Genomic DNA, 24,577 nt, shown 5'->3' with positions numbered 1-24,577 from the left:
TATAATTATGTTTGCCTCAGAGAAAACTGGGAGAGAAACCATTCATCTTCCATTCCCAGATCTTGGAAGAACAGTCACTGTAACATGGGGGCTAGAAGCATTGGCTTATGAAATGGACAGGCAAAGGTAGGTTTTCAGCTCCACCACATCCTAGCTAGGTAAACTTGGACAAGTTGCTTAAACTCTCCACTACTCCAAGAGGTTACAGATCACCGAAAGTACAGACATTGGCGAGTATTTTTTGGAAACACATTATGGGTCCTAAGGACTATACTATAGTCTATAAATCTGGAATTTTATGCTGGAAAATACAACTTGTTTTCAAATGGAAAATGATTGTGTTTTGTATAAAACAACAGAGTCACATTTTAAGACCAGGCTGGATAACATAACAAGACCCCTTCTCTATAAAAAATAATAAAAATAAGCCAGTTATAAAGAGAGCTAAATAATAACAAAAGAAAAAAGAAAAAAGTTAGCTAGGTGTGGTGGTGTGCTTGGGAGGCTGAGGCAGGAGGATCACTAGGGATCAGGAAATCATGACCAACCTGGGCAACATAGCAAGACTCCCGTCTCTACCAAAAAAAAAAAAATTGTTTTTAATTAGCTGGGCAAGGCAGTGTGCTTGGAAGGCTGTGGCAGGAGGATCACTTGAGCCCAGGAGTTTGAGGTTATGGTGAACTGATTGCACCATTGCACTCCAGCCCAGGCAACAGAGCAAGACAGTGTCTCTGAAAATAAAAATAAAACAGCAGAGTCACATTTTCAAATTGCAGATGCCAACCTCTTCTTTCCCGGGCCTGACTGCCTCACACACTTTGCTTAGTATAGAGCACTTCCCCATAAGCCACCAAGCCCCAGTTATGGCGTAATTCAAACCCTGCCCCTAGAATTTCATGTAGGAGGGTCACAGGTCTGTGTGCTCAGCAAATGTTTGCTGTCCGCTGCTGGGAATTTTGTTCCAGGTCACACTAACAGGGCAGATACTTGGCAGCCTGTGACCAGGTCCAGCCCACTCATTGGTCAGACGGAAATTTTCTTTCCAGTTTGGAGGAGGGAGCAACTGGAGAAAGCTTATCCAAGGTCCATCGCTATGACATTTTTCCTGCTTTGTGGACCCCATTTCTGCTTGTGACCAGTGATCAAATTTTATACATACTTAGACATATTTTGAAGATGTGAGTACCCTACTATTTCACGTAGACCTCTGGGAACTATCAAACTTCTTTACTACCAAATTCCTTTTTTCTTTTTTTTTTTAGACAGAGTCTCACTCACTCTGTTACCCAGGCTGGAGTGCAGTGGTGCGATCTCAGCTCACTGCAACCTCCACCTCCTCAGGTTCAAACGATTCTCCTAACTCAGTCTCCCGAATAGCTGGGATTACAGGTGCACGACACCATGCCCAGCTAATTTTTGTATTTTTAGTAGAGACGGGGTTTCACCATGTTGGCCAGGATGGTCTCCAACTCCTGACCTCAAGTAATTCACCTGCCTCAGCCTCCCAAAGTGCTGGGATTACAGGCGTGAGCCACTGCGTCCAGCCCTTGGCTACCAAATATCTAAAGATGGAAGAAAGGATGAGATTAATGATAGACTAAGAAGAGTTTGGGAATGCCTGTTGGTAATTAGGGTGGACTGTCTTTGGAAATAATAATAGGTAACAGATATGTGTTTTCTCTATGTCATGTGCTGTGTTAAATACAGGATCTTATTCAAAGCTCAGCCCTCATTTTGGAGACAAGAAAACTGAGGCTCAAAGAGGTTAAGCAACTTGTCCAAGGTTACCTAGCTAGGTGGTGGAGCTGAAAACCTACCTATTCCTGTCTATTTCATAAGCCAATGTTCTAGCCCCCACGTTACAGTGACTACTCTTCCAAGGTCTGGGAATGGAAGATGAATAAATGGAAGATGAATGGTTTTTCTCTCAGTTTTCTCTGAGGCAAACATAATTATACTTCTTCCTCTGTTCCTGGAGGTTTTTTCTTCTCATATCACCTTTATTCACCAAAACAGAATGGGTCTATATTTTATCCAGCTGGCTCTTGGAACCACATAAATCCTGGTTGTTTTCATGAAAAAAAAAAAAAAAAGAAAGAAAGAAAGAACAGAAAAAGTATAGCTTGCTATCTTATCCCACATGAATATCAGATGTGCAAAGTCAGCTATAAATAAGAGGATATTTTGGCCAGGCGCAGCGGCTTACACCTGTAATCCCAGTCCTTAGGGAGGCCTAGGCGGGCTGATCACTTAAGGTCAGGAGTTCAAGATCAGCCTGGCCAACAGAGCGAAACCCTGTCTCTACTAAAAAAAAAAAAAAAAAAAAAAAAAAATTAGCCTGGCATGGTGGCAGGTGCCTGTAGTCTCAGCTACTCAGGAGGCTGAGCCAGGAGAATCACTTGAACCCAGGAGGCAGAGGTTGTGGTGAGCTGAGACTGCACTACTGCACTCCTGCCTGGGTGATAGAGTGAGACTTTGTCTCAAAACAAAACAACAAAACAAAAACAGGATATTTTTTAAAATGCTGAGAGTCCCTAATTCATTCTCAGGAAATTCAGTCTCCTACAAGCCAGATCATGCACAAATTCTCAGCATCACCTAAAGGCTAAGCCACCTCACCAAAGGTGGAGGGAGGGATCAGTTGTTACCATTTTGGAGTCAAAGCCCCAGGGTGCATGTCTGAGAAGATTGAACTTGAGTAAATTAAGCTCTTCAGATAAATACGGTTTGCTGAAATTAATCATGAAACATTCTGATGTTTCATGTGTACTATCCGGAAGCTAAGTAATTAACACCAGTGCAGGATCCCAGAACAGAAAAAGGTCATTAAAGGAAAAACTGGTGAAATCCAAATAAAGACTAGAGTTTAGTTCCTAGCAATGTGTCAGTGTTGGTTTCTCAGTTTTGACAAATGTACCACAGTGGTGTAAGCTGATAACATTGGGGCAACCGGAACTGGGTGAGGGCGTGCCTGAGAATTATCTGTGCTAGCTTTGAAACATTTCTGTACATTTGGCTGAGCTCATGCCTATAATCCCAGAACTTTGGGAGGCCGAGGTGGGTGGATCACGTGAGGTCAGGAGTTCAAGACCAGCCTGGCCAACATGGTGAAACCCTATCTCTACTAGGAGGTTGCAGTGAGCTGGGATTGTGCCACTGCACTCCAGCCTGGGTGACAGAGCGAGACTGCGTCTCAAAAGAAAAGAAACTTTTCTGTACATTTAAATTATGCCAAAATAAAAAGTTTAAAATTTCAGTACCAATGAACTGGTTTTCTTTCTTACAGGAATACTGAAGGGGGCTTGCAACACTTACACTTCTTTCTTTTGAGACAGGGTCTCACTCTGTTGCCCAGGTTGGAATGCAGTGGCATGATCACGGCTCACTGCAGCCTCGACTTCCTGGACTCAGGTGTTTCTCCCACCTCAGCCTCCTGAGAAACTGGGACTACCGATGCATGCCACCATGGCTGGCTAATTTTTTGTATTTTTTGTAGAGATGGGGTCTCACCATGTTGCCCAGGCTGGTCTCGAGCTCCTGAGTTCAAGGGATCCGCCCACCTCAACCTCCCAAAGTGCTGGGATTACAGGCATGACCCACCTCATCTGGCTAAGCTTCTCTCAAACAAGATAAAGCTTGCTTCTCTTGCTACCTTTGAACCTCAGCATAAAGAATAGTTACCAACAATGGAGAGTTTGTGCTTTCTTTAAAAAAAAAAAAAAGCAAAACCAGATGCAGAGCCAGGTCAGTGCCAAGTGAAAAAGAGCCATGCGATATCGTCGCATTTTTTGTATGAATCTTTTCTTTTTGTTGTCATGCCCTTTTAGTGTCATTTTTAATTGACTGGGCAAATGAACTGCAGCATTTTGTAGATGCCAAAGAGGTACTGAATTTCTTAGAACCCAAGTGCACACAAGTGAACTTCAGGAAGTTTTGCAACTTTTTTTCCAGAAAGTGGTGGGCAGCCACAGGACCAAAGGAAACACCCATCAACAGGACCAAGAGGATTTCCTGCCCACACACTCAGCGTCTCAACGTTATTTGAACAGTTTGTAGATGTCTTTCTTTAGAAATATACTAATAAAATTGGAAATACGGGATCAGTAGTCCTAGCAAACCAAAATGATTTCATCCATTTCTGGAGAATAATGAAGTCCTATGCATTCAAGTTGTTTTCTTTTTTCTTCTTTCTTTTTTTTTTTTTTAAGATCTTTCTTGGTTATGACAAATGTAACACAATAATTTTTTTTTTTGAGATGGAGTCTCGTTCTGTTGCCCAGGCTGGAGTGCAGTGGCACGATCTCAGCTCATTACAACCTCCGCCTCCCAGGTTCAAGTGATTCTTCTGCCTCAGCCTCCCGAGTACCTGGGACTACAGGCGCTCGCCACCACAACCAGCTAATTTTTGCATTTTTAGTAGAGACAGGGTTTCACCATATTGCTCAGGCTGGTCTTGAACTCCTGACCTTGTGATCCGCCCACTATGGCTTCCCAAAATGCAGGGATTACAGGTGTGAGCCACCGCGCCTGGCTGTAACACAATAATTTAAGATAACAACATTAGAGGAAGTTAGAACTGAGAAGAGGGTACACAGCATTTTCTGCGAGATTGACTCAACTTTGATTCCATCAAGGAAACAAAAATATTGTATAGAAATTTACTCTTCATTCTCTCCCAAAACATTTCAGAGTTTTTCATTTTTCTTTGTAAGAATATAAAAGGTTTTCCTAAACTCTTTGCATTCTTTTCCTTTTTTTTTCTTCTCTTTTCTTTCTTTCTTTCTTTCTTTTTTTTTTTTTTTTTGAGACAGGGTCTCTCTCTGTCACCCAGGCTGGAGTGCAGTGGCACTACCACTACCATGCCTCACTGCAGCCTGGACCTCCTGGGCTCAAGTGATCCTTCCACCTCAGCCTTCCAAGTAGCTGGGACTGCAGGCATGCACCATGACTCCCGGCTAATTTTTGTATTTTTTGTAGAGACAGCGTCCCACTTTGTTGCCCAAGCTGGTCCAGAACTCCTGGAATATGCTCACCTCGGATTTCCAAAGTGCTGGGATTATAGGCGTGAGCCACCTGCACCTGGCCTCTTTTTCCATTTAATTGGTATGTTTAAAACAATGAGCAACATACCTTCTTTGCTAGAATCTGCCTCTTGACTCTAGCATTGGAATCTATAAAATACAATGCCAAGCAAAGGCATAGGACACATGAGTCCTTAACAATCAGTGTTGAAATCATGGCATCAGGGACCCAGAATTCCTGAATTATATTCCTATTCTTTGCCCAAGCCATTTTTATTTTATTTTACTTTACTTTATTTAGAGATGGGGTCTCGCTCTATAGCCCAGGCTGGAGTGCAGTGGCATGATCATAGCTCACTGCAGCCACGAACTCCTGGGCTCAAGCTCAAGCAATCCTCCTGCCTCAGCCTCCCAGGTAGCTAGGACTACAGGCACAAGCCACCACACCTGGCTTCCCGAACAATTTTAAAATTCATTTAGTCAATAAACAGGGAGATGCAGAAATGAGTCAAAGAGCCTTCAAGGACCATACAGTGTAATCTGGAGATACAGACAGGTAACAGTGCTGCAGCTGTTATGCTGGAAGTTTGTGGGGGACATGTGGGAACAAAGCAGGTATAGATTGGAGTGGTGTTTGACCTGACTTGAGAGTAGTGATCTCAGTGGGGGAGATCTTGGCCCCCAGGGGACATTCTGCAATGTCCAAAGACAATTTTCGTTGTCACAACTTGGAAGAGGGGAGGGGTGCCACTGGTATCTGGTGGGCAGAGGCCAGGGATACTGTTAAACATCCTACAAGGGACAGAGCTGCCCCTCACCATAAAGAATTGTCCAGTCCCACATGTCAATAACACTGAGGTTGAGAAACTGTAGTTTAAACAAACAGAAGAAATGGGGTTTACCAGACAAACTAAACAGAGAAGAATAATTCAGGGAAATGGTAAGACAGGAGTGAGGGATGGACAGATAAGCTGGTGACGTAATCTGTAGGCTTAAGCTGATTATTTTTTCCTTTTGAACCTTAATTTTCCCATTCACAAAACAGTGATGCTATAATGTAGAATGACTCACCTCTTTTCCTGGTATCAGAAGAAAGTGCCACTGATAAAAATTGTGTCCCTGGGTCCCACCTACTTCTAATTGTCCTGCTCAAGCCTACCTGTTCCTCAGCAGTGCTGGTAGCTTATTGATGAGAACAAAGACGGTACTTGGGAAATCTAACGAAGGGCAATGTGGCAGGTAAAACTGTCAGTAAGCCGGGCGCGGTGGCTCATGCCTGTAATCCCAGCACTGTGGGAGGCCAAGGCAGGCTGACCACCTGAGGCTGGGACTTCGAGACCAGCCTGACAAACACGGAGAAACCCCGTCTCTACTAAAAATACAAAATTAGCCGGGCACAGTGGCGCATGCCTGTAGTCCCAGCTGCTCGGGAGGCTGAGGCAGGAGAATGGCGTGAACCCGGGAGGCGGAGGCGGAGCTTCCAGTGAGCCAAGATTGCGCCACTGCACTCCAGCCTGGGCGACAGAGCAAGACTCGGTCTCAAAAAAAAAAAAAAAATTGTCAGTAAAAGCGAGGACTGTATTTAATGGCATGTAACAAGAACCCAGCTACCACAGCAATGATAATTCTTATGTAATGTGACATCTGGAAATGGGCAGCCTAGGGCTAAATGGCCACTCCATGGTGCCATCAGGAGACCAGACTCCTGTCTTTCCCCTCTGACGTCCTTAGCATGTGACTCCAATCCGCATATTTGCGAGATGGCGGCTGAACCTCTCAATCTTTGGAAGTTTCATCAGCATTCCAGGCAAGGAAGAGGAGAAAAAAGGAAAAGAGCAACAGGCAAAAGGTGAAAGCCTTCCCAGTTGAGTCTCCTCCACTTAACAAACTTTCCTGGAATCGTCTGTGCCTAGAACTTCCACGTATGTATACATTGGCCTGAACCACATTACGTAACTATCCATAACCTCCAGGGAGTCTGGATGCTGAGTGTTTTCAAGTGGGCATCTTGAACAAAATAGATTTTTTTTAATAAGGAAGAAAAAGTATAATAGGTGCTATGTAGGTAACTAGAACTGTTGCCTTAGTGCTTTAAAATGAGTACATTCAGGGCCAGGAGCGGTGGCTCATGCCTGTAATCCCAGCGCTTTGGGAGGCCGAGGCGGGTGGATCACCTGAGGTCAGGAGTTCAAGACCAGCCTGACCCACATGGAGAAACCCCGTCTCTACTAAAAATACAAAATTAGCTGGGCATGGTAGCACATGCCTGTAATTCCAGCTACTTGGGAGGCTGAGGCAGGAGAATCACTTGAACCCAGGAGGCAGAGGTTGGGGTGAGCTGAGGTGGTGCCATTGCACTCCAGCCTGGGCAACAAAGAGTGAGACTCCGTCTTAAAAAAAGAAAAAAAAAAATGAGTACGTTCGGCTGGGAGCGGTGGCTCACACCTGTAATTCCAGCACTTTGGGGGGGTGACGAGGGTAGATCACCTGAGGTCAGGAATTTGAGACCAGCCTGGCCAACGTAACAAAACCCCGTCTCTACTAAAAATACAAACAAAAAAAAAATTCGCCAGGCATGATGGTGCATGCCTGTAATCCCAGCTACTCAGGAGGCTGAGACAGGAGAATCACTTGAACCCGGGAGGCGAAAGCTGCAGTGAGCCGACATCATGCCACTGCACTTCAGCCTGGGTGACAGAGTAAGACCCTGTCTCAAAATATAATAAAGTAAAATAAAGCATATTGCAGATAATGTAACCATTCAATAGTCATTCAAAAATATTTATTGAATGTCTAGTATGTACTCAGCACTATCATAAGCACAGAACACACAAAAAATGTAACCATGATTAACCCTAGCTTCTGCGTCTAATGAGCTTGTTGAAATCCAGTTGGGAAAAACATACAACATAAACAATAAAAAGTTGGACAACCATGAAATAGTTAAATAACAATCTATAATAGCAATATAAAAAAGCAGTACATCACTAGTGGGAATGTAAAATGGTATAACCTATAGCCACTTTGGAAAGCTGCTAAGTTTCTAAAAATTTTAAACATAGTATTTATCATATGATACTGCAATTCCACTTCTAGGTATTTACCCAAGAGAAATGAAAATATAAAGATTTTGCCAGGTCCGGTGGCTCATGCCTATAATCCCAATACTTTGGGAGCCCAACTTAGATGGATCACCTGAGGTCAGGAGTTCCAGACCAGGCTGGCCAACATGGTGAAACCCTGTCTCTACTAAAAATACAAAAATCAACCAGGCTTGGTGGCTTGTACCTGTAATCCCAGCTACTCAGGAAGTTGAGGCGGGAGAATCAAGAGTCGGAGGTTGCAGTAAGACAGTGAGCTGAGATCGTGCCACTGCACTCCAGCCTGGGCAACAAAGCGAGATTCCATCTCAAAAAGAAAAAAAAAAGTGGGAATGTTTCTTGATTGAAAAAACGTAGGCCTGGCTGGGCACAGTGGCTCACGCCTGTAATCCCAACACTTTGGGAGGCCAAGGCGGGCGGATCACAAGGTCAGGAGTTCTATACCAGCCTGTCCAACATGGTGAAACCCTGTCTCTACTAAAAAAACAAAAATTAGATGGGTATGGTGGCAGGCGCCTGTAATCCCAGGTACTTGGGAGGCTGAGGCAGGAGAATTGCTTGAACCCGGGACGCAGAGTTTGCAGTGAGCCAAGATCGTGCCACTGCACTCCAGCCTGGGTGACAGAGGGAGACTCTGTCTCGAAAAAAAGAAAAAACATAAGTTCTTGGTTGGGAGGAAAGTTGTACCATTCAAATTTTTTCTGTCTGCTCCCTCTGTTGATTCTGAGAATTGTATTTGTCTCCCATTGTGATTTGTGGATCATTTTCATCATTTCAGTCTTTGTTTTATACATTTCTTTTCTTTTTTTTTTTTTTGAGACAGAGTTTCACTTTTGTTGCCCAGGTTGGAGTGCAATGGTGCGATCTCGGCTCACTGCAACCTCCCCTTCCTGGGTTCAAGCGATTCTCCTGCCTCAGCCTCCTGAGTAGCTGGGATTACAGGCACCCGCCACCACGCCCAGCTAATTTTTGTTATTTTTAGGTAGAGACAGCTGTTGGGAGCAAGCCCCCCCAAAGTCTGGCCATAAACTGGCCCCAAAACTGGCCATAAATAAAATCTCTACAGCAATGTAACATGTCCATAATGGCTATAACACCCAAGCTGGAAGGCTGTGGGTTTACGGGAATGAGGGCAAGGAACACCTGGCCCGCGCAGGGCAGAAAACCGCTTAAAGGCATTCTTAAGCCACAAACAATAGCATGAGCGATTTATGCCTTAAGAGCATGCTCCTGCTGCAGTTAACTAGCCCAACCTATTTCTTTAATTCGGCCCATCCCTTCGTTTCCCTTAAGGGATACTTTTAGTTAATTTAATATCTATAGAAACAATGCTAATGACTGGTTTGCTGTTAATAAATATGTGGGTAAATCTCTGTTCGGGGTTCTCAGCTCTGAAGGCTGTAAGACCCCTGATTTCCCACTTCACACCTCTATATTTCCTTTTTTTTTTTTTTTTTTTTTTTTTTGAGACAGAGTCTCACTCTCGCCCAGGCTGGAGTGCAGTGGCACGATCTCGGCTCACTGCAAGCAAGCTCCGCCTCCCGGGTTCACGCCATTCTCCTGCCTCAGCCTCCCGAGTAGCTGGGACTACAGGTGCCCACCACCATGCCCGGCTAATTTTGTGTATTTTTAGTAGAGACGGGGTTTCACCGTGTTAGCCAGGATAGTCTTGATCTCCTGACTTCCTGATCCGCCTGCCTCGGCCTCCGAAAGTGCTGGGATTACAAGCATGAGCCACCGCTCCCGGCCTCACACCTCTATATTTCTGTGTGTGTGTCTTTAATTCCTCTAGCGCCGCTGGGTTAGGGTCTTCCTGACCGAGCTGGTCTCGGCAGATAAGGTTTCACCATGTTGGCCAGGCTGGTCTTGAACTCCTGACCTGTGGGGATCCCCACCTCTCCCTCCCAAAGAGCTGGGATTACAGGCGTGAGTCACCTTGCCCAGCCAATTTTCTTTTGTTCTTTCTTTTGAGACAGGATCTCACTCTGTCACCCAGGCTTGAATGCAATGGTACCATCTCGGCTCACTGCAGCCTCAATCTTCTGGGCTCAAATGATCCTCCTACCTTAGCCTCCCGAGTAGCTGGGGCTACAAGTGCACACTACCAAGCCCGGCTCATTTTTTTTTTTTTTTTTTTTTTTTTGAGACAGAGTCTTGCTCTGTCCCTCACCCAGGCTGGAGTGCAGTGGCTCGATCTTGGCTCACTGCAACCTCTGCCTCCCAGGTTCAAGCAATTCTTGGGCCTCAGCCTCCTCAGTAGGTGGGATTACAGGCACGTGCCACCATGCCCAGTTAATTTTTGTATTTTTAGTAGAGACGGGGTTTCAACATGTTGACCAGGCTGGTCTTGAACCCCTGACCTCAGCCTCCTGAAGTGCTGAGATTACAGGTGTGATGCACCATGCTAGGCCTATACATTTCAAAATTATGTTGCTATGTTCATAAAGATGTATATGTGGTAACTTGTACCTTCAATCAACATGAAATACCCTTTGTCCTTTTAATGCCTTTACGATAAATTCTGTCTCATATTAATATTGCTACATATGCTTTCTTTCCATAAACATTTCCATAAACATAAAAATGGCTGGTAAGTCATTTTCCGTTTTTTTTTTTTTTTTAATTTTTGTTTTTTAGAGGCAGGAGCTCATTTTGTCTCCCAGGTTGGAGTGCAATGGTTCAGTCATAACTCATAGCTTACTGCAGCCTCGAACTCCTGGGTTCAAGGGATCTTACCACCTCCGTCTTCCGAGCAGCTGAGACTACAGGTGCAAGTCACCACGCCTGGTTAATTTTTTAAAATTTTTTATAGAGACGAGGTCACAATATGTTGCCCAGCCTGGTCTTGAACTCCTGGCCTCAAGCAATCCTCCTGCCTTGAGAAACATAGTAAACAAAAAATGTGAAATAACATGGCAGAAATAAGTTCAAATAAATAAATAATCAAAAATAAATACAAATGATTTATATTCTCTTCTTAAAAGAGAGAAGCTCTGAGAAACCCCAAAGCCAGCTATATGTTGTTTATAAAGAGACATACATAAAACAAAACAGCATGATTAAGAAGATAATATAACCCATTCACATTTATGTTTTATTATTTATATATTTGCACTTATTCCTGCCATGTTATTTTCTGTTTTCTGCTTACCAGTGTACAGTATTTTTCTGTTTTCCCTTATGTTTTCTGGAATGCCTATTTATTTCTGTTCCTGTTTTATCCACACTTTCCTGATTGATTCTTTCTGAATAATGACTTTTTTTTTTTTTGAGAAAGTCTCGCTCTGTTGACCAGGCTGGAGTGCAATGGCACGATCTTGGCTCATTGCAACCTCTGCCTCCCAGGTTCAAGAAATTATCCTGCCTCAGCCTCCCCAGTAGCTGGGATTACAGGCGCCCCCCACCATGTCCGGCTAATTTTTGTATTTTTAGTAGAGACTGGGTTTCACTATGTTGGCCAGGCTGGTCTCGAACTCCTGATCTCAGGTGATCTGCCCACCTCAGCCTCCCAAAGTGCTGGGATTACAGGCGTGAGCCACCGTGTTTGGCCTCAAAGACCGAGAACTTTGTATTTTATATATTTTATAGCTCTTATCACAGGTGTCTAGTAAATATTTTTAAACACTTATGGCACCTGATACAAGAATTACCAGGCTCATTTTATAGAGAGGATATGAAACTGTCCAAGGGTTTGGACTCACATGTTCAAGACTTCATGGACAGCAATCTGTAGTGGGTCAAATTATTGTTTTTAGTATGATTTAAAGTGTTTGTCAAAAATATAAAAGTCTTGAAAACAAGCTGGGGAAGTGAATTTCAATATCCCATTAACTAAGACCAAAGTGCAATCCATCAAGCTTTTTTCCCCATCCCGCACCCTATGCTTTCTCTACTCAGTTACTCACTACACCCTGCTGGACTAAAAGGGTCCTCCAGCATTTTCTTTCTTACACAGTGCAAGACATTCTCTTGGCATTAATAAATGTTCACTTAATAAATAAAAAGGGCCAGGCTCTGTGGTTCCTTCCTGCAATCCCAGCACTTTGGGAGGCCAAGGCAAGAGGATCGCTTGAGCCTAGGAATTCCAGCCTAGGCAACATGGCGAAACTCAGTCTCAAAAAAAAAAAAAAAAAAAAAAAAAAAAGGCATCAAAAAATAAAAGGTAAAAGGTGGCATGACATGATATGACTTTTCTAAGAGCCTCTTACAGCTTTCCAAGGTCTTTTAATATGAAGCTGTACGTCTCAGCTAGAAGACACCTTCAGACTTCTCCCAAAACATTTCAGAGGCCAGGAGTAAGTCTCCCCACATCTGAAGGCACATCAGAACCCAGGTGGCCCAAGCTGATGAGAGTTAAATAGGAAGTTGGTTTCTTGGTCCGGCAGACACTCCAATCACCCCCACCTCTTTTCCAACCCACAGGACAGCACGTGCTCAGGAGGCTCTGGAGTTGGGACAGCCCAGTTAAAAAAAAAAAAAATCATTGATTTCCCTCCCAACGTAGAGGGAGAAAACACGTTAGGAGACTCGTGGCCCACTCCTGGCAAAAACCAAAACTGTGTCCCTTTAGAGGGCTTAGATATCAAGAGATCGGCTTGCTTTTAGCTCTTTTTCCCATCCTGTTCCCTCCCTACCGAAATACAATTGACCAGCTAATCCGACTTAATAACACTAAAGAATTACTTAGGAACCTGCTATCTTAACATTTCACTTTTTGCATATCTTCCAAATACCAGGTAGCAGTCTTACTACTGTTTGCATCCTTAGAACCTGGAATAGTGCTGCCCGCAGAGGAGGAAGCAATAATTACTTGTTAGAGAAGGTATTGCTGTGCATTTCTGGGGAATTTCACATTTTGTAATTTGCTTTAAAAAAAGTGGACATGCATATTTACGGGGGTTTCTCGGACTTCTCCATCTTAATATTCGTGTGTATAAATCGCTCCCGTGCTGCTCTCTGGGGGCCCCTCTTTAACAAACACCTGGCCACCCTCACGCCACAGTGGCCAGGCAGGAGCCTCAACCTCCCCTCGGAGAAGGGGCTCAGGGTCAACCCCGAGGTCTCAGTCTCTACATGTGACGTTTTCCTGTTCCCTCATTTAAAATAACAAGAGGCTGGGCGCGGTGGCTCACGCCTGTAATCCCAGCACTTTGGGAGGCCGAGGCGGACGATCACGAGGTCAGGAGATGGAGACCATCCTGGCCAACACGGTGAAACCCCGCCTCTACTAAAAATACAAAAAATTAGCCGGGTGTGGTGGCGGGCGCCTGTAGTCCCAGCTACTAGGGAGACTGAGGCAGGAGAATTGCTTGAACCTGGAGGCGGAGGTTGCAGTGAGCTGAGATCTCACCACTGCATTCCAGCCTGGTGACAGAGCCAGACTCCGTCTCAAAAAATAAGAATAAAAAATAAAATAAAAATAATAGAGGCCGAAGCGGGAGGTTCACTTGAGCTCAGAAGTCCGAGACCAGCCTGGGCAACATAGTAGACCTCGTTTCTATTTAAAAAATAAAATAAAATTTTAAAAAATGCACGCTCATAGTACAAAGTTTAGAAATGGAACGAAAAACTAAAATTATAGGTATTCCCCTCCAACCCAGAGATAACACTTATCGTTTATTAAGCCTTCACTATTGTTAAACTTAGTTTTAAAGGGTACGATCTCATTTCTTAAAAGACTTTCATTCCGCAGAATTTCTTTCCAGGCTTTTTTCTTTTTCTTTTTTTGAGACGGAGTCTCGCTCTGTCGCCCAGGCCGGCGTGCAGTGGCGCGATCTCGGCTCACTGAAACCTCTGTCCAGTCTTTTCCAACCCAAGGCCCAATTGCGCTCTATCTCGACTTTGGGCTCCACTCGGAGCCCGAAGTGGCGCACGAGATAAAATGTTGTCAGGCTGAGGTAATTCTGTTAGTCCCGGTAAAAATTCGTCAGTCTGGAAATCTCTCGGTTTGGAATTAAATTCTGTCACTCCGGATGGAAATAATTACGCTTAAGGGGGGAAAATCCGTTTGTGGAGGACACGGTCCCGCAGGTAACCCCCCCCCGCGGAAAATGATCCCAAGTACCTTTGGCCAGGAATTGCCGCTGCCACGCCGGACTCCATAGCCACGCTCCTGAAACGCCCCGCTGGGCAGGCCGGACCAATGGACGCCGAGCTCGGCCGTGCGTCACGCGACGCTGGCCAATCGCGGAGGGCCACGACCGTAGAAAGGCCGGGCGCGGCGAGGCTGGGCGCTGGGCGGCTGCGGCGCGCGGTGCGTAGTCTGGGGCTATGGTGGTGGTTGCGGCAGCCGCGCCGAGCCCGACCGACGGGACCCCTAAAGTTCTGCTTCTGCCGGGGCAGCCTGCCTCCGCCGCCGGAGCCCCGGCCGGCCAGGCCCTGCCGCTCATGGTGCAAGCCCAGAGAGGGGCCAGCCCGGAGGCAGCGAGCGGGGGGCTGCCCCAGGCGCGCAAGCGACAGCGCCTCACGCACCTGAGCCCCGAGGAGAAGGCGCTGAGGAGGTGGGCGAGGGGCCGGGGTCTGGGGCCAGGTCTGAAGCCGGGACTAGGGGCAGGGGCAGGGGCAAGGGCAGGGGCTGGGAGCGGGGACCCAGCACGGGCCGCCCCGCAGGGCTCCGTCGCCTTTGGCATGGCGGGTCGGTGCCAGCGTGGCGCGGGGCGGGGCAGAAAGCCCGGACTGACCGGATCTGCCACGCTGGGAACCCAGGGCGGCCCAGGGCTCTTTTCTGTACTTTTTAACTCTGTCGTTAGAGATGACCAGAGCTGGGGATGCGGGCACCTGTCTTCCAGGCCCTCTTGTTGTGTGGCCGCAGACTGGTGGTTCAGCCTCTCAACTCGGACTGTGACATGAGGTCGAATAATCTGTTTTGGTTTACTGCTATTTCTGGAGAGGCGCGGAGCTGAAATAACAGAGATGTTGAAAGGGCTGGGAATTCTGCGAGGCTCACTGGTCTAGCTTAGTATCTGCGTTCTTAAAATGGAACCTACTTCATGAGGTCTTTGGGGAGATTGAGACTTGCATATAATGTGCCTAGCACTTAGTCCTCCGTAAATGTTCACTCTTGTGATCATTGTGCCTTCTGTGATTTATGAAGTGTCTCCTCTGAGTTCAGTTAATTCTTTAAAAAAAAAAAAAAAGTGTCTCCTCCAACAGACACGCACCCATCAGCAGGTCACTGCCTAGGATCTCAACACTAGAGATCAGGGAGTGGCATCAGCCTCTCCCTTTTCTAAACTGGACTTGGGGACGGAGGGTTGATGTCATAGCAAGATTGCAGGCTTCACTAGATTAATGAGGCCAGGTTGGATCTTGTTTTAAGAGAACTGGAGACAGGAAGCAGCGGGGGAATAGATGGGGAAAGAGGAAAGTTCCTTATGATGCAAGATGAATAGTGTGTGTGTCCAGCCCCAGTGCTGTGACGGGGATGAGTCTGAGGTGGACGGATGATGCAATATAGGAGAGAATGAAGCAGGTCTTCGAGCTAGATTGACAGAAGACTGTATTTTTTATTTTGTTTTATTGAGGGGAGGAGCCTGAAGTGTATTTTATCATTAGTCTGTCTTATACTGTAAATAAAAATGAAAGCACCAGCTGGTAAAGTTTTCAAATAAAGACATAAATAAGGTTTGAAATGACTCAGTGTGGTATGTTCCTTCTCTTCTTAGGAAACTGAAAAACAGAGTAGCAGCTCAGACTGCCAGAGATCGAAAGAAAGCTCGAATGAGTGAGCTGGAACAGCAAGTGGTAGATTTAGAAGAAGAGGTAAAACTACTTAAGGTCAAACTCTTTCATCCATTGTATACCCTTCCTTGGTGAATGTTCTGATACTTGCTTCCCATCCCAAGTTGTTTCAGCCCCTATTAGAATACAACTGAATATGTGATTAAAAGTTAAACTAGGCTGCGCATGGTGGCTCATGCCTGTAATCCCAGCACTTTGGGAGCCTGAGTTGGGCAGATCACTTGAGGCAAGCAGTTTGAGACCAGCCTAGCCAACATGGTAAAATCCCGTCTCTACCCAAAAATATATCAAAAAAAAAAAAAAAAAAGCCAAGCGTGTATGCCTGTAGTCCCAGCTACTCGGGAGGTTGAGGTGGGAGGATTGTTTGAACCTGGGAGAGGGAGGTTGCAGTGAGCTGAGATCGCACCACTGCACTCCAGCCTGGGCAACAGAGTGAGACTCTGTCTCAAGAAAAAAAAAAGTTGGCTGGGCACGGGGGCTCACACCTGTAATCCCAGCACTTTGGGAGGCCAAGGTGGGTAGATCACTTGAGATCAGGAGTTGGAGACCAACCTGACCAACATGGTGAAACCCCATCTCTACTAAAAATAGAAAAATTAGCCGGGTATCGTTGCGGACACCTGTAATCCCAGCTGCTCAGGAGGCTGAGGCAGGAGAATCACTTGAACCCAGGAGGCAGAGGTTGCAGTGAGCTGAGATCACAAGATCGTGCCACTGCACTCCAGTCTGGGCGACAGAGCAAAAACCCTGTCTCAAAAAAAAAAAAAAAAAGTTAATCTAAGGACAGATAGTTGGTGAAGTGGTGAAGCTTGTTGAGGGCAGAAGTGATTGACTTTGTGGCATTTGGTGCTAGATGTATCTCAAAGTAGATGGATTTAACAATGTTTATTGAGTTTGTAGTAAGAAATTAGCAAGGGCTAATAGGAAATAATTGCTTAAACTTTACATTCTTCCTGGCATGGCCAGAAATTCACTAAAGGTTCCTTTCCCCCTCGAGGGTCCACCTGTTAATCAATCTTAAATTGTTGCCAATTACACATCTTGAATACATAGAGATTATTTATATTGTTTTTTTAACCCCTTGGTCAATTTGCATATATTGATCTTTTTAAAGTTTTAATCATTAGTTGGTTCTTCTAAGAATCATGAGTCAGGAGCAGGGATTTTTTTAACTTATTTTGGATTTATAGTCACCACTACCAACTTTTATTATTACCTGCCAGTTCAAGACAGTTATTTATTTTTATTTTATATTATTATTATTATTATCATTATTATTTTGAGATAGAGTCTCACTCTGTTGCCCAGGCTGGAGTGCAGTGGTGCAATCTCGGCTCACTGCAACCTCTGCCTCCCAGGTTCAAGCAATTCTCCCTGCTTCAGCCTCCAGATTAGCTGGGATTACAGGCACGCGTCACCACATCCAGCTAATTTTTGGATGTTTTAGTAGAGATGGGGTTTGCCATGTTGGCCAGGCTGGTTTTGAACTCTTGACCTCAGGTGATCCACCCGCCTCGGCCTCCCAAAGTGTTAGGATTACAACCGTGAGCCACCGAGCCTGGCCAAGATAGTTTAAAAAAAAAAAAATTATATCTACATTAAAGCCACAAGTCACCCTTTGCTGCAGTCAGTGTTAGTAGTTGGAAGCAGTGTTATTCTTGACCCCATGAAGTGGCACTTATTAAGTAGCTTGCTTTTCTGTAATTATGGCCTAGCTTTTTAAAACCTACTATGAACACCACAAGCATAGAGTTTTCCAAAAGTTCAAGAAGGAAAGGAAACCAATTATACTGAATCAGGTAGATTCTTAACTGAAATAATTAGATGTTTTAATAGCCTCTTATGAACTTTCTTCCAGAACCAAAAACTTTTGCTAGAAAATCAGCTTTTACGAGAGAAAACTCATGGCCTTGTAGTTGAGAACCAGGAGTTAAGACAGCGCTTGGGGATGGATGCCCTGGTTGCTGAAGAGGAGGCAGAAGCCAAGGTAAATCATCTCCTTTATTTGATGCCTCATGTGAGTACTGGTTCCAAGTGACATGACCCAGCGATTATGTTTACAGTCTGGACTTCTGATCAAGAGCGTTCTTGAAATTTTCCTTCAGTTTAAGACATTTTCATGCAGGCAGAGTGTTCTTCCCCTAAAGGCACTTGACACTTACTCACTTTTTAAGTGTGTAGTGAACAGTACTAAGATCTAATAATGAAAACAAGTTACATGGCTCCCTAAGAACAAGTACTAAGAAATGCAGTAGCCAACAAGATTACCTACCATGCAATCATTAAGGAGAACCAAAGTAAGAGAGCCACTCAAACCAGACTTTGAATGCTACTAAAATTAAAGTAGTTCTTTGATGAATATGAATGAGTAGGGAAAGGATTCTTTGTGATAGTGATATCTCTGTGGTAAGAGAAGGGTAGTATGTGAGTTTTAGTCTATAGATTATGGCAAATTCAGTGACAACAATCAAATGGTCTAAGACTGACAATAGCACAGTTTTACTCTGTGAAGGTAATGTTCAGGACGAATTTAAAGAATTACTTTTCAAAAAGATTCTAGGGTTAAATTGCTATAGAACTTTATTATCTAAGAACATTATTATTATTGAGAAGAGCAAGATAAGATATTTGCCAGTTCTGCTTGAATCTTTGCCTGGAGGAGGAAAAATGTTTCATTGTGCAGGAAATGTGTAAGGAAGTCTTACCTCCCTTTTCTCATCTCTTGAGGACTTAAAAGTGGAAATAACAATGGTTGGGGAAAGATTTCCGCTCTAAAGAATGGTTTTCCAGTTTTCTTGAAAGTTGATAATCACAGCTGTCTAGCAAGCATTTCCTTGGGAACTTGAAGCTGTTTATTCACTTTGGTCTTTCCTCCCAGGGGAATGAAGTGAGGCCAGTGGCCGGGTCTGCTGAGTCCGCAGCACTCAGACTACGTGCACCTCTGCAGCAGGTGCAGGCCCAGTTGTCACCCCTCCAGAACATCTCCTCATGGATTCTGGCGGTATTGACTCTTCAGATTCAGAGGTAGGGATCATTCTGACTTATTAAAGAGCTATATAACCAGTTAATTCCATCTGTTTGATGGTTGACATCCCTAACTAGACAGATGAGGGTTGAAGTTAGTTTTTGGTGGGGTTGGAGGTGAACATCAACTACCTTCCTAGCTCCAGGTAGTATAGGACATGGAGTGAAGTGTAGATAAATGGATCTGGTGGGTCCCGAGGTCATCTTATCACATAATGACTAATTTACATTATGGAACCCAGTACAAAGTGTTCCAATTAGATTTTCCATTGTATTCTGACAGTTGTACTTCATTTAATTTTTGCCTCTTGCAGTCTGATATCCTGTTGGGCATTCTGGACAACTTGGACCCAATCATGTTCTTCAAATGCCCTTCCCCAGAGCCTGCCAGCCTGGAGGAGCTCTCAGAGGTCTACCCAGAAGGACCCAGTTCCTTACCAGCCTCCCTTTCTCTGTCAGTGGGGACGTCATCAGCCAAGCTGGAAGCCATTAATGAACTAATTCGTTTTGACCACATATATACCAAGCCCCTAGTCTTAGAGATACCCTCTGAGACAGAGAGCCAAGCTAATGTGGTAGTGAAAATTGAGGAAGCACCTCTCAGCCCCTCAGAGAATGATCACCCTGAATTCATTGTCTCAGTGAAGGAAGAACCTGTAGAAGATGACCTCGTTCCGGAGCTGGGTATCTCAAATCTGCTTTCATCCAGCCACTGCCCAAAGCCATCTTCCTGCCTACTGGATGCTTACAGTGACTGTGGATATGGGGGTTCCCTTTCCCCCTTCAGTGACATGTCCTCTCCGCTTGGTGTAAACCATTCTTGGGAGGACACTTTTGCCAATGAACTCTTTCCCCAGCTGATTAGTGTCTAAGGAATGATCCAATACTGTTGCCCTTTTCCTTGACTATTACACTGCCTGGAGGATAGCAGAGAAGCCTGTCTGTGCTTCATTCAAAAAGCCAAAATAGAGAGTATACAGTCTTAGAGAATTCCTCTATTTGTTCAAATCTCATAGATGACCCCCAGGTATTGTCTTTTGACATCCAGCAGTCCAAGGTATTGAGACATATTACTGTAAGTAAGAAATATTACTATAATTGAGAACTACGGCTTTTAAGATTGTACTTTTATCTTAAAAGGGTGGTAGTTTTCCCTAAAATACTTATTATGTAAGAGTCATTAGACAAATGTCTTGAAGTAGACATGGAATTTATGAATGGTTATCATTTCTCTTCCCCCTTTTTGGCATCCCAGCTTGCCTCCAGTTTTAGGTCCTTTAGTTTGCTTCTGTAAGCAACGAGAACACCTGCTGAGGGGGCTCTTTCCCTCATGTATACTTCAAGTAAGATCAAGAATCTTTTGTGAAATTATAGAAATTTACTATGTAAATGCTTGATGGAATTTTTTCCTGCTAGTGTAGCTTCTGAAAGGTGCTTTCTCCATTTATTTAAAACTACCCATGCAATTAAAAGGTACAGTGCAGCATCCTTGTTGTTTGATTTCTTCTAGGGCCGTTAAGTCTTGTTTTCTCTCTAGATGTTTATCTGTGTGCTGTGGTAGGAATTAATCCAACTGAAGTGAGCCTAACACTTTTTAAAGTGACTGAAGGCTTTTCCACCTTAATTACTGCCTGCTTTAATTCTGGACTGCCATAAGTGATATAAGCTGTAATTTGAGCAATTAGTATCTGAGACAGATTCTTCAGCCTAACTGACCAATATCACAGCTAGTAAGTGGAAGAGCTAGAACCCTAACCACTATTTGCTACACCTTCTTATAAATGTTAAACAAGGACACACCATCACATATCGAGATTCTCTTGCCCTTATTATGGGAATTAAGAGCATTTTCTAGACTCAAACTACCTATTTTCAACTCTGCCACTGGTAAGCTGGGTAACCCAGGGGTTACATATAATCACTTATTTCCTCATCTGTAAAGTTGGATAATGGTATCTCTAAAGGTTAAGATTCAAAGAGACGACGCATTATAAGCATTTAGTATATGCTAGGCACCATCCTAAACACTGGAAAGTTAGTTATTATCTCCTAATCCACTTTGGAAGGGTTTTAATCTCTTCCAGAATTATATTTACTCAAGAATTTGTTTCATCAAAGAATAAACCTCTTCAAGAAAAAAATCCTAGTGACATTAATACAACTCCCAAAGACTTGATAACCTCCTCATTCTTCATAGCGTCTTTTCCTTGGAAATCTTACAAGGTTTTACAGGACTTTATTTATTTATAAAAATTTCACCTATGCCAGTAGATGAAATCATTCTATGCCGATTTAGCATTTAAATGCTATGTTCCCAACTTACAAAGACTAACTCTGGGGAGGTCAAAATGAATGAGTAGAAAAAAGGCAGGATTCAGAGAACCCCAAGCAGCAAGGCAAAGTGGACTATAGAATACCTTTGGTGTAGGCCAGGTGCAGTGGCTCACTCCTGTAATCCCAACACTGGGAGGCTGAGGTGGGCGGATCACCTGAGGTCAGGAGTTCATGGCCAGCCTGACCAACATAGTGAAACCCCGTCTCCACTAAAAATACAAAATTAGCTGGGTGTGGTGGCGCATATGCCTGTAATCCCAGCTACTCAGGAGGCTGAGGCAGGAGAATCACTTGAACCTGGGAGGCAGAGGTTGCAGCGAGCTGAGATCGTGCCATTGCACTCCAGCCTGGGCAACGAGAGTGAAACTCCATTAAAAAAAAAAAAAATAGAATGCCTTTCGTGTAGTGACTGGAGGCAAGTCAGCTGCCTTCAAGATCCGGTCGCTGAAGCCAGGGCCCAATCCTGGTGCTCAGCAATACAAACTTGCTTAGGCTCTTAAGTTTCTTCAGAAACAGGCCAGGTATGGTGGCTCACACCTATAATCCCAGCACTTTGGGAGGCCGAGGCCAGCGGATTGCTTGGTTCAAGACCAGCCTGGACAACATGGCAAAACCGTCTCTCCACGAAAAGTAAAAAAAATAGCCAGGCATGGTGGTGTGCACTGGTGGTCCCAGCCACTCAGGAAGCTGAGGTGGGAGGATCGCTTGAGGCCAGGGGGCAGAGGTTGCAGTCAGCCAAGATCACAGTGCTGCACTCCAGACTGGATGAAAAAGCAAGACTGCCTAAAAAAAAAAAAGGTTCTGTATTATAAGAACAGCCTCCAGCTGACCCCATGATTGAAAACTTTATCTTACCTGATTTTCTATAACTCTGCAAACCTTAGGGCCAAGAACCTATTTAGGGATTGTATAGGCAGATGTAATTACAGATGTACTTTATCCTCTGTCATTATAGCACAAGCATCTGGAGGTTGAGGCTCAAGTTATTTATATTCAATGATACCACATGAAAGAGGCAGCTGTACTAACAGGACAGGACATATATAACCTGTGTAAATTATCAGAGTTTTCATTTCCTGCACAGATGGGTGGAAATTACTAAACAGCCTTGAGAAAACACCTGGTATTCATGGACATTTTCATACTGAAACACCAAATTGAATGGTTAGAACCAAAAATCAAGATATTCCCACAAAACCAAAGCAAGAGTTCTATTAAATGCAGAGGGTTGTCTCAGATTGAAGAGGCAAGTGGTAAGATGCCTGCATGCTACTTCCCTAGGCCTTGTCACACCAATCTATTTCTCTCTTCTTTTTTTTTTTTTTAAAGACTGTGTTTCGCTCTGTCGCCCAGGCTGGGGTACAGTAGCATGATCTTGGCTCACTGCAACCTCCACCTCCTGGGTTCAAGCAATTCTCCTGCCTCAACCTCTTGAGTAGCTGGGATTACAGGCACATGCGACCACACTCAGCTAATTTTTGTATTTTTAGTAGAAATAGGGTTTCACCATGTTGGCCTGGCTGGACTCAAGCTCCTGACCTCAAGTGATCCACCCACCTCAGCCTCACAAAATGCTGGGATTACAGGCGTGAGCCACTGCACCCGGCCCCCTCCTTGCTTTTCTACTAGATATGCTATTGGAGCAGAGAGAAAGTAGGGACAGAACTGTAGACAGAAGGTAATACTGCTTACTCCAGGCACACTTTAAAATAATCAGTTACGTTCCAGCCAGTCTCCTAAGAATTCAATTTTCTTATGACATAAAGTTCATTAAGAAACAGGAAGACTGGGCCAGGCACGGTGGCTCACGTCTATAATCCCAGCACTTTGAGAGGCTGAGGTGGGAGGATGGCTTGAGCCCAGTTCCAGACCAGCTGGGCAACATAGCAAGACCCCATCTCTAAAAAATAAATACATAAATAATGAAAAAAAAAAAAAAGAAAGAAATAGGAAGACTGGCTTGTTTACCCACCAAACAGTTGTTGAAAGAAAACATCAGTCTTTTTTTGAGGCAGGGTCTCACTGTCACCCAGGCTGAGCTGCAATGGTGCAATCATGGCTCACTGCAGCCTCTAACTCCTGGACTCAGGCCATCCTCCCACCTCAGCCTCCTGAGTAGCTGGGAACAGCCACCACACCTAATTTTTAAATTTCTTATAGAGACAGAGTCCCACTGTGTTGCCCAGGCTGGTCTCAAACGTGTGGACTCAAGCAATTTTCTGACCTCAGCCTCTCAAAATGCTGGTATTATAAGCATGAGCCACTGCACCCAACCAAACATCATTGTCTTGCTGGAGCTATAATCCAAACACTGTTCTAATTACAACTACTTCATCTCTAAGATGCTATTGGTAGTCTGAGGAATTAGGGAATTAACACAGCTCTAGGATTTGTACCAAACTGATACATACTAAAACCATGTTTCCTCAAGGAGTTTAATGTTAGACTGCCTGAACTATATTATCAGTTATTTCAACAAAATCTAAATGACTTCTTAGATCTGCAAAGACTCTAAAACCAACTGGTCAAGTGGAAAGAACACTGACCCGAGGAACAGGATGACATGATCTACTTAAGCTTTAGTTTCCAAACCTGTAATTAGATTTTTAGCTGTGATTTCCAAATTTTGATTAAAAACAAAACATCATGCAGCCAGGCACGGTGGCTCACGCCTGTAATCCTAGCACTTTGGGAGGCTGAGGTGGGTGGATCACAAGGTCAGGAGTTCGAGACCAGCCTAGCCAATATGGTGAAACCCTGTCTCTACTAAAAATACAAAAATTAGCTGGGTGTGGTGGCACATGCGGGTAGTCGCAGCTACTCAGGAAGCTGAGGCAGGAGAATCGCCTGAACCCAGGAGGCAGAGGTTGCAGTGAACCGAGATTGCGCCACTGCACTCCAGCCTGGGCAACAGAGGGAGACTCCGTCTCAAAAAAAAAAAACCCACCATGCTTTGCTTTTTGTAATTGTATCCCAAACTTAACTCCCCCTGCCCACCAAATCACGAATGCATTTATCAAAGAATGTAAATATGCAGGCAATACTGCCACCCAGTGACCTGTCAAGTCTTAAAAGAAAGGAACCGGCTGGGCATGGTGGCTCACACTTGTAATGCCAGCACTTTGGGAGGCCGAGGCAAGCAGATCACCTGAGGTTAGGAGTTCGAGACCAGCCTGACAAACATGGAGAAACCCCGTCTCTACTAATAGTACAAAAAAAATTAGCTGGGCATGGTGGTGCACGCCTATAGTCTCAGCTACTCAGGCTGAGGCAGTAGAATCGCTTGAACCTGGGTGGCAGAGGTTGCAGTGAGCCGGTATCATACCACTGAACTCCAGCCTGGCGAAAGAGCGAGAC

The 24,577-nt window shown here is 44.5% G+C and overlaps 2 protein-coding genes across 3 annotated transcripts in view; one reads left to right on the top strand and one right to left on the bottom strand.

Moving 5' to 3' along the window:
* ZNRF3 (zinc and ring finger 3) overlaps positions 1–14,236 on the bottom strand; it is a 263,907-nt gene extending 249,671 nt beyond the window's left edge. The window contains exon 1 of one of the 2 annotated variants that reach the window (XM_054468974.2): positions 14,187–14,236. The gene's annotated coding sequence lies outside the window, so the exon portion shown is untranslated. The remainder of the gene's footprint in view (positions 1–14,186) is intronic. The other variant, XM_054468972.2, reaches the window with a different exon arrangement.
* Positions 14,237–14,336: 100 nt separating this feature from the next.
* XBP1 (X-box binding protein 1) lies at positions 14,337–20,372 on the top strand. Its single transcript, XM_054468978.2, is given in 6 exon segments — positions 14,337–14,622; positions 15,787–15,883; positions 17,721–17,849; positions 18,741–18,800; positions 18,803–18,886; positions 19,201–20,372. Coding segments are annotated over 6 exon segments (1,158 nt in total). The 5' UTR covers positions 14,337–14,392; the 3' UTR covers positions 19,759–20,372.
* Positions 20,373–24,577: the final 4,205 nt, after the last annotated feature.

The sequence above is a fragment of the Pongo pygmaeus genome, chromosome 23 (assembly GCF_028885625.2).
Source record: "Pongo pygmaeus isolate AG05252 chromosome 23, NHGRI_mPonPyg2-v2.0_pri, whole genome shotgun sequence".
NCBI classification, from domain to species: domain Eukaryota; kingdom Metazoa; phylum Chordata; class Mammalia; order Primates; family Hominidae; genus Pongo; species Pongo pygmaeus.
The sequence above is the reverse complement of the archived record's forward strand: the minus strand, read 5'-3'. Positions and strand labels throughout refer to the sequence as shown.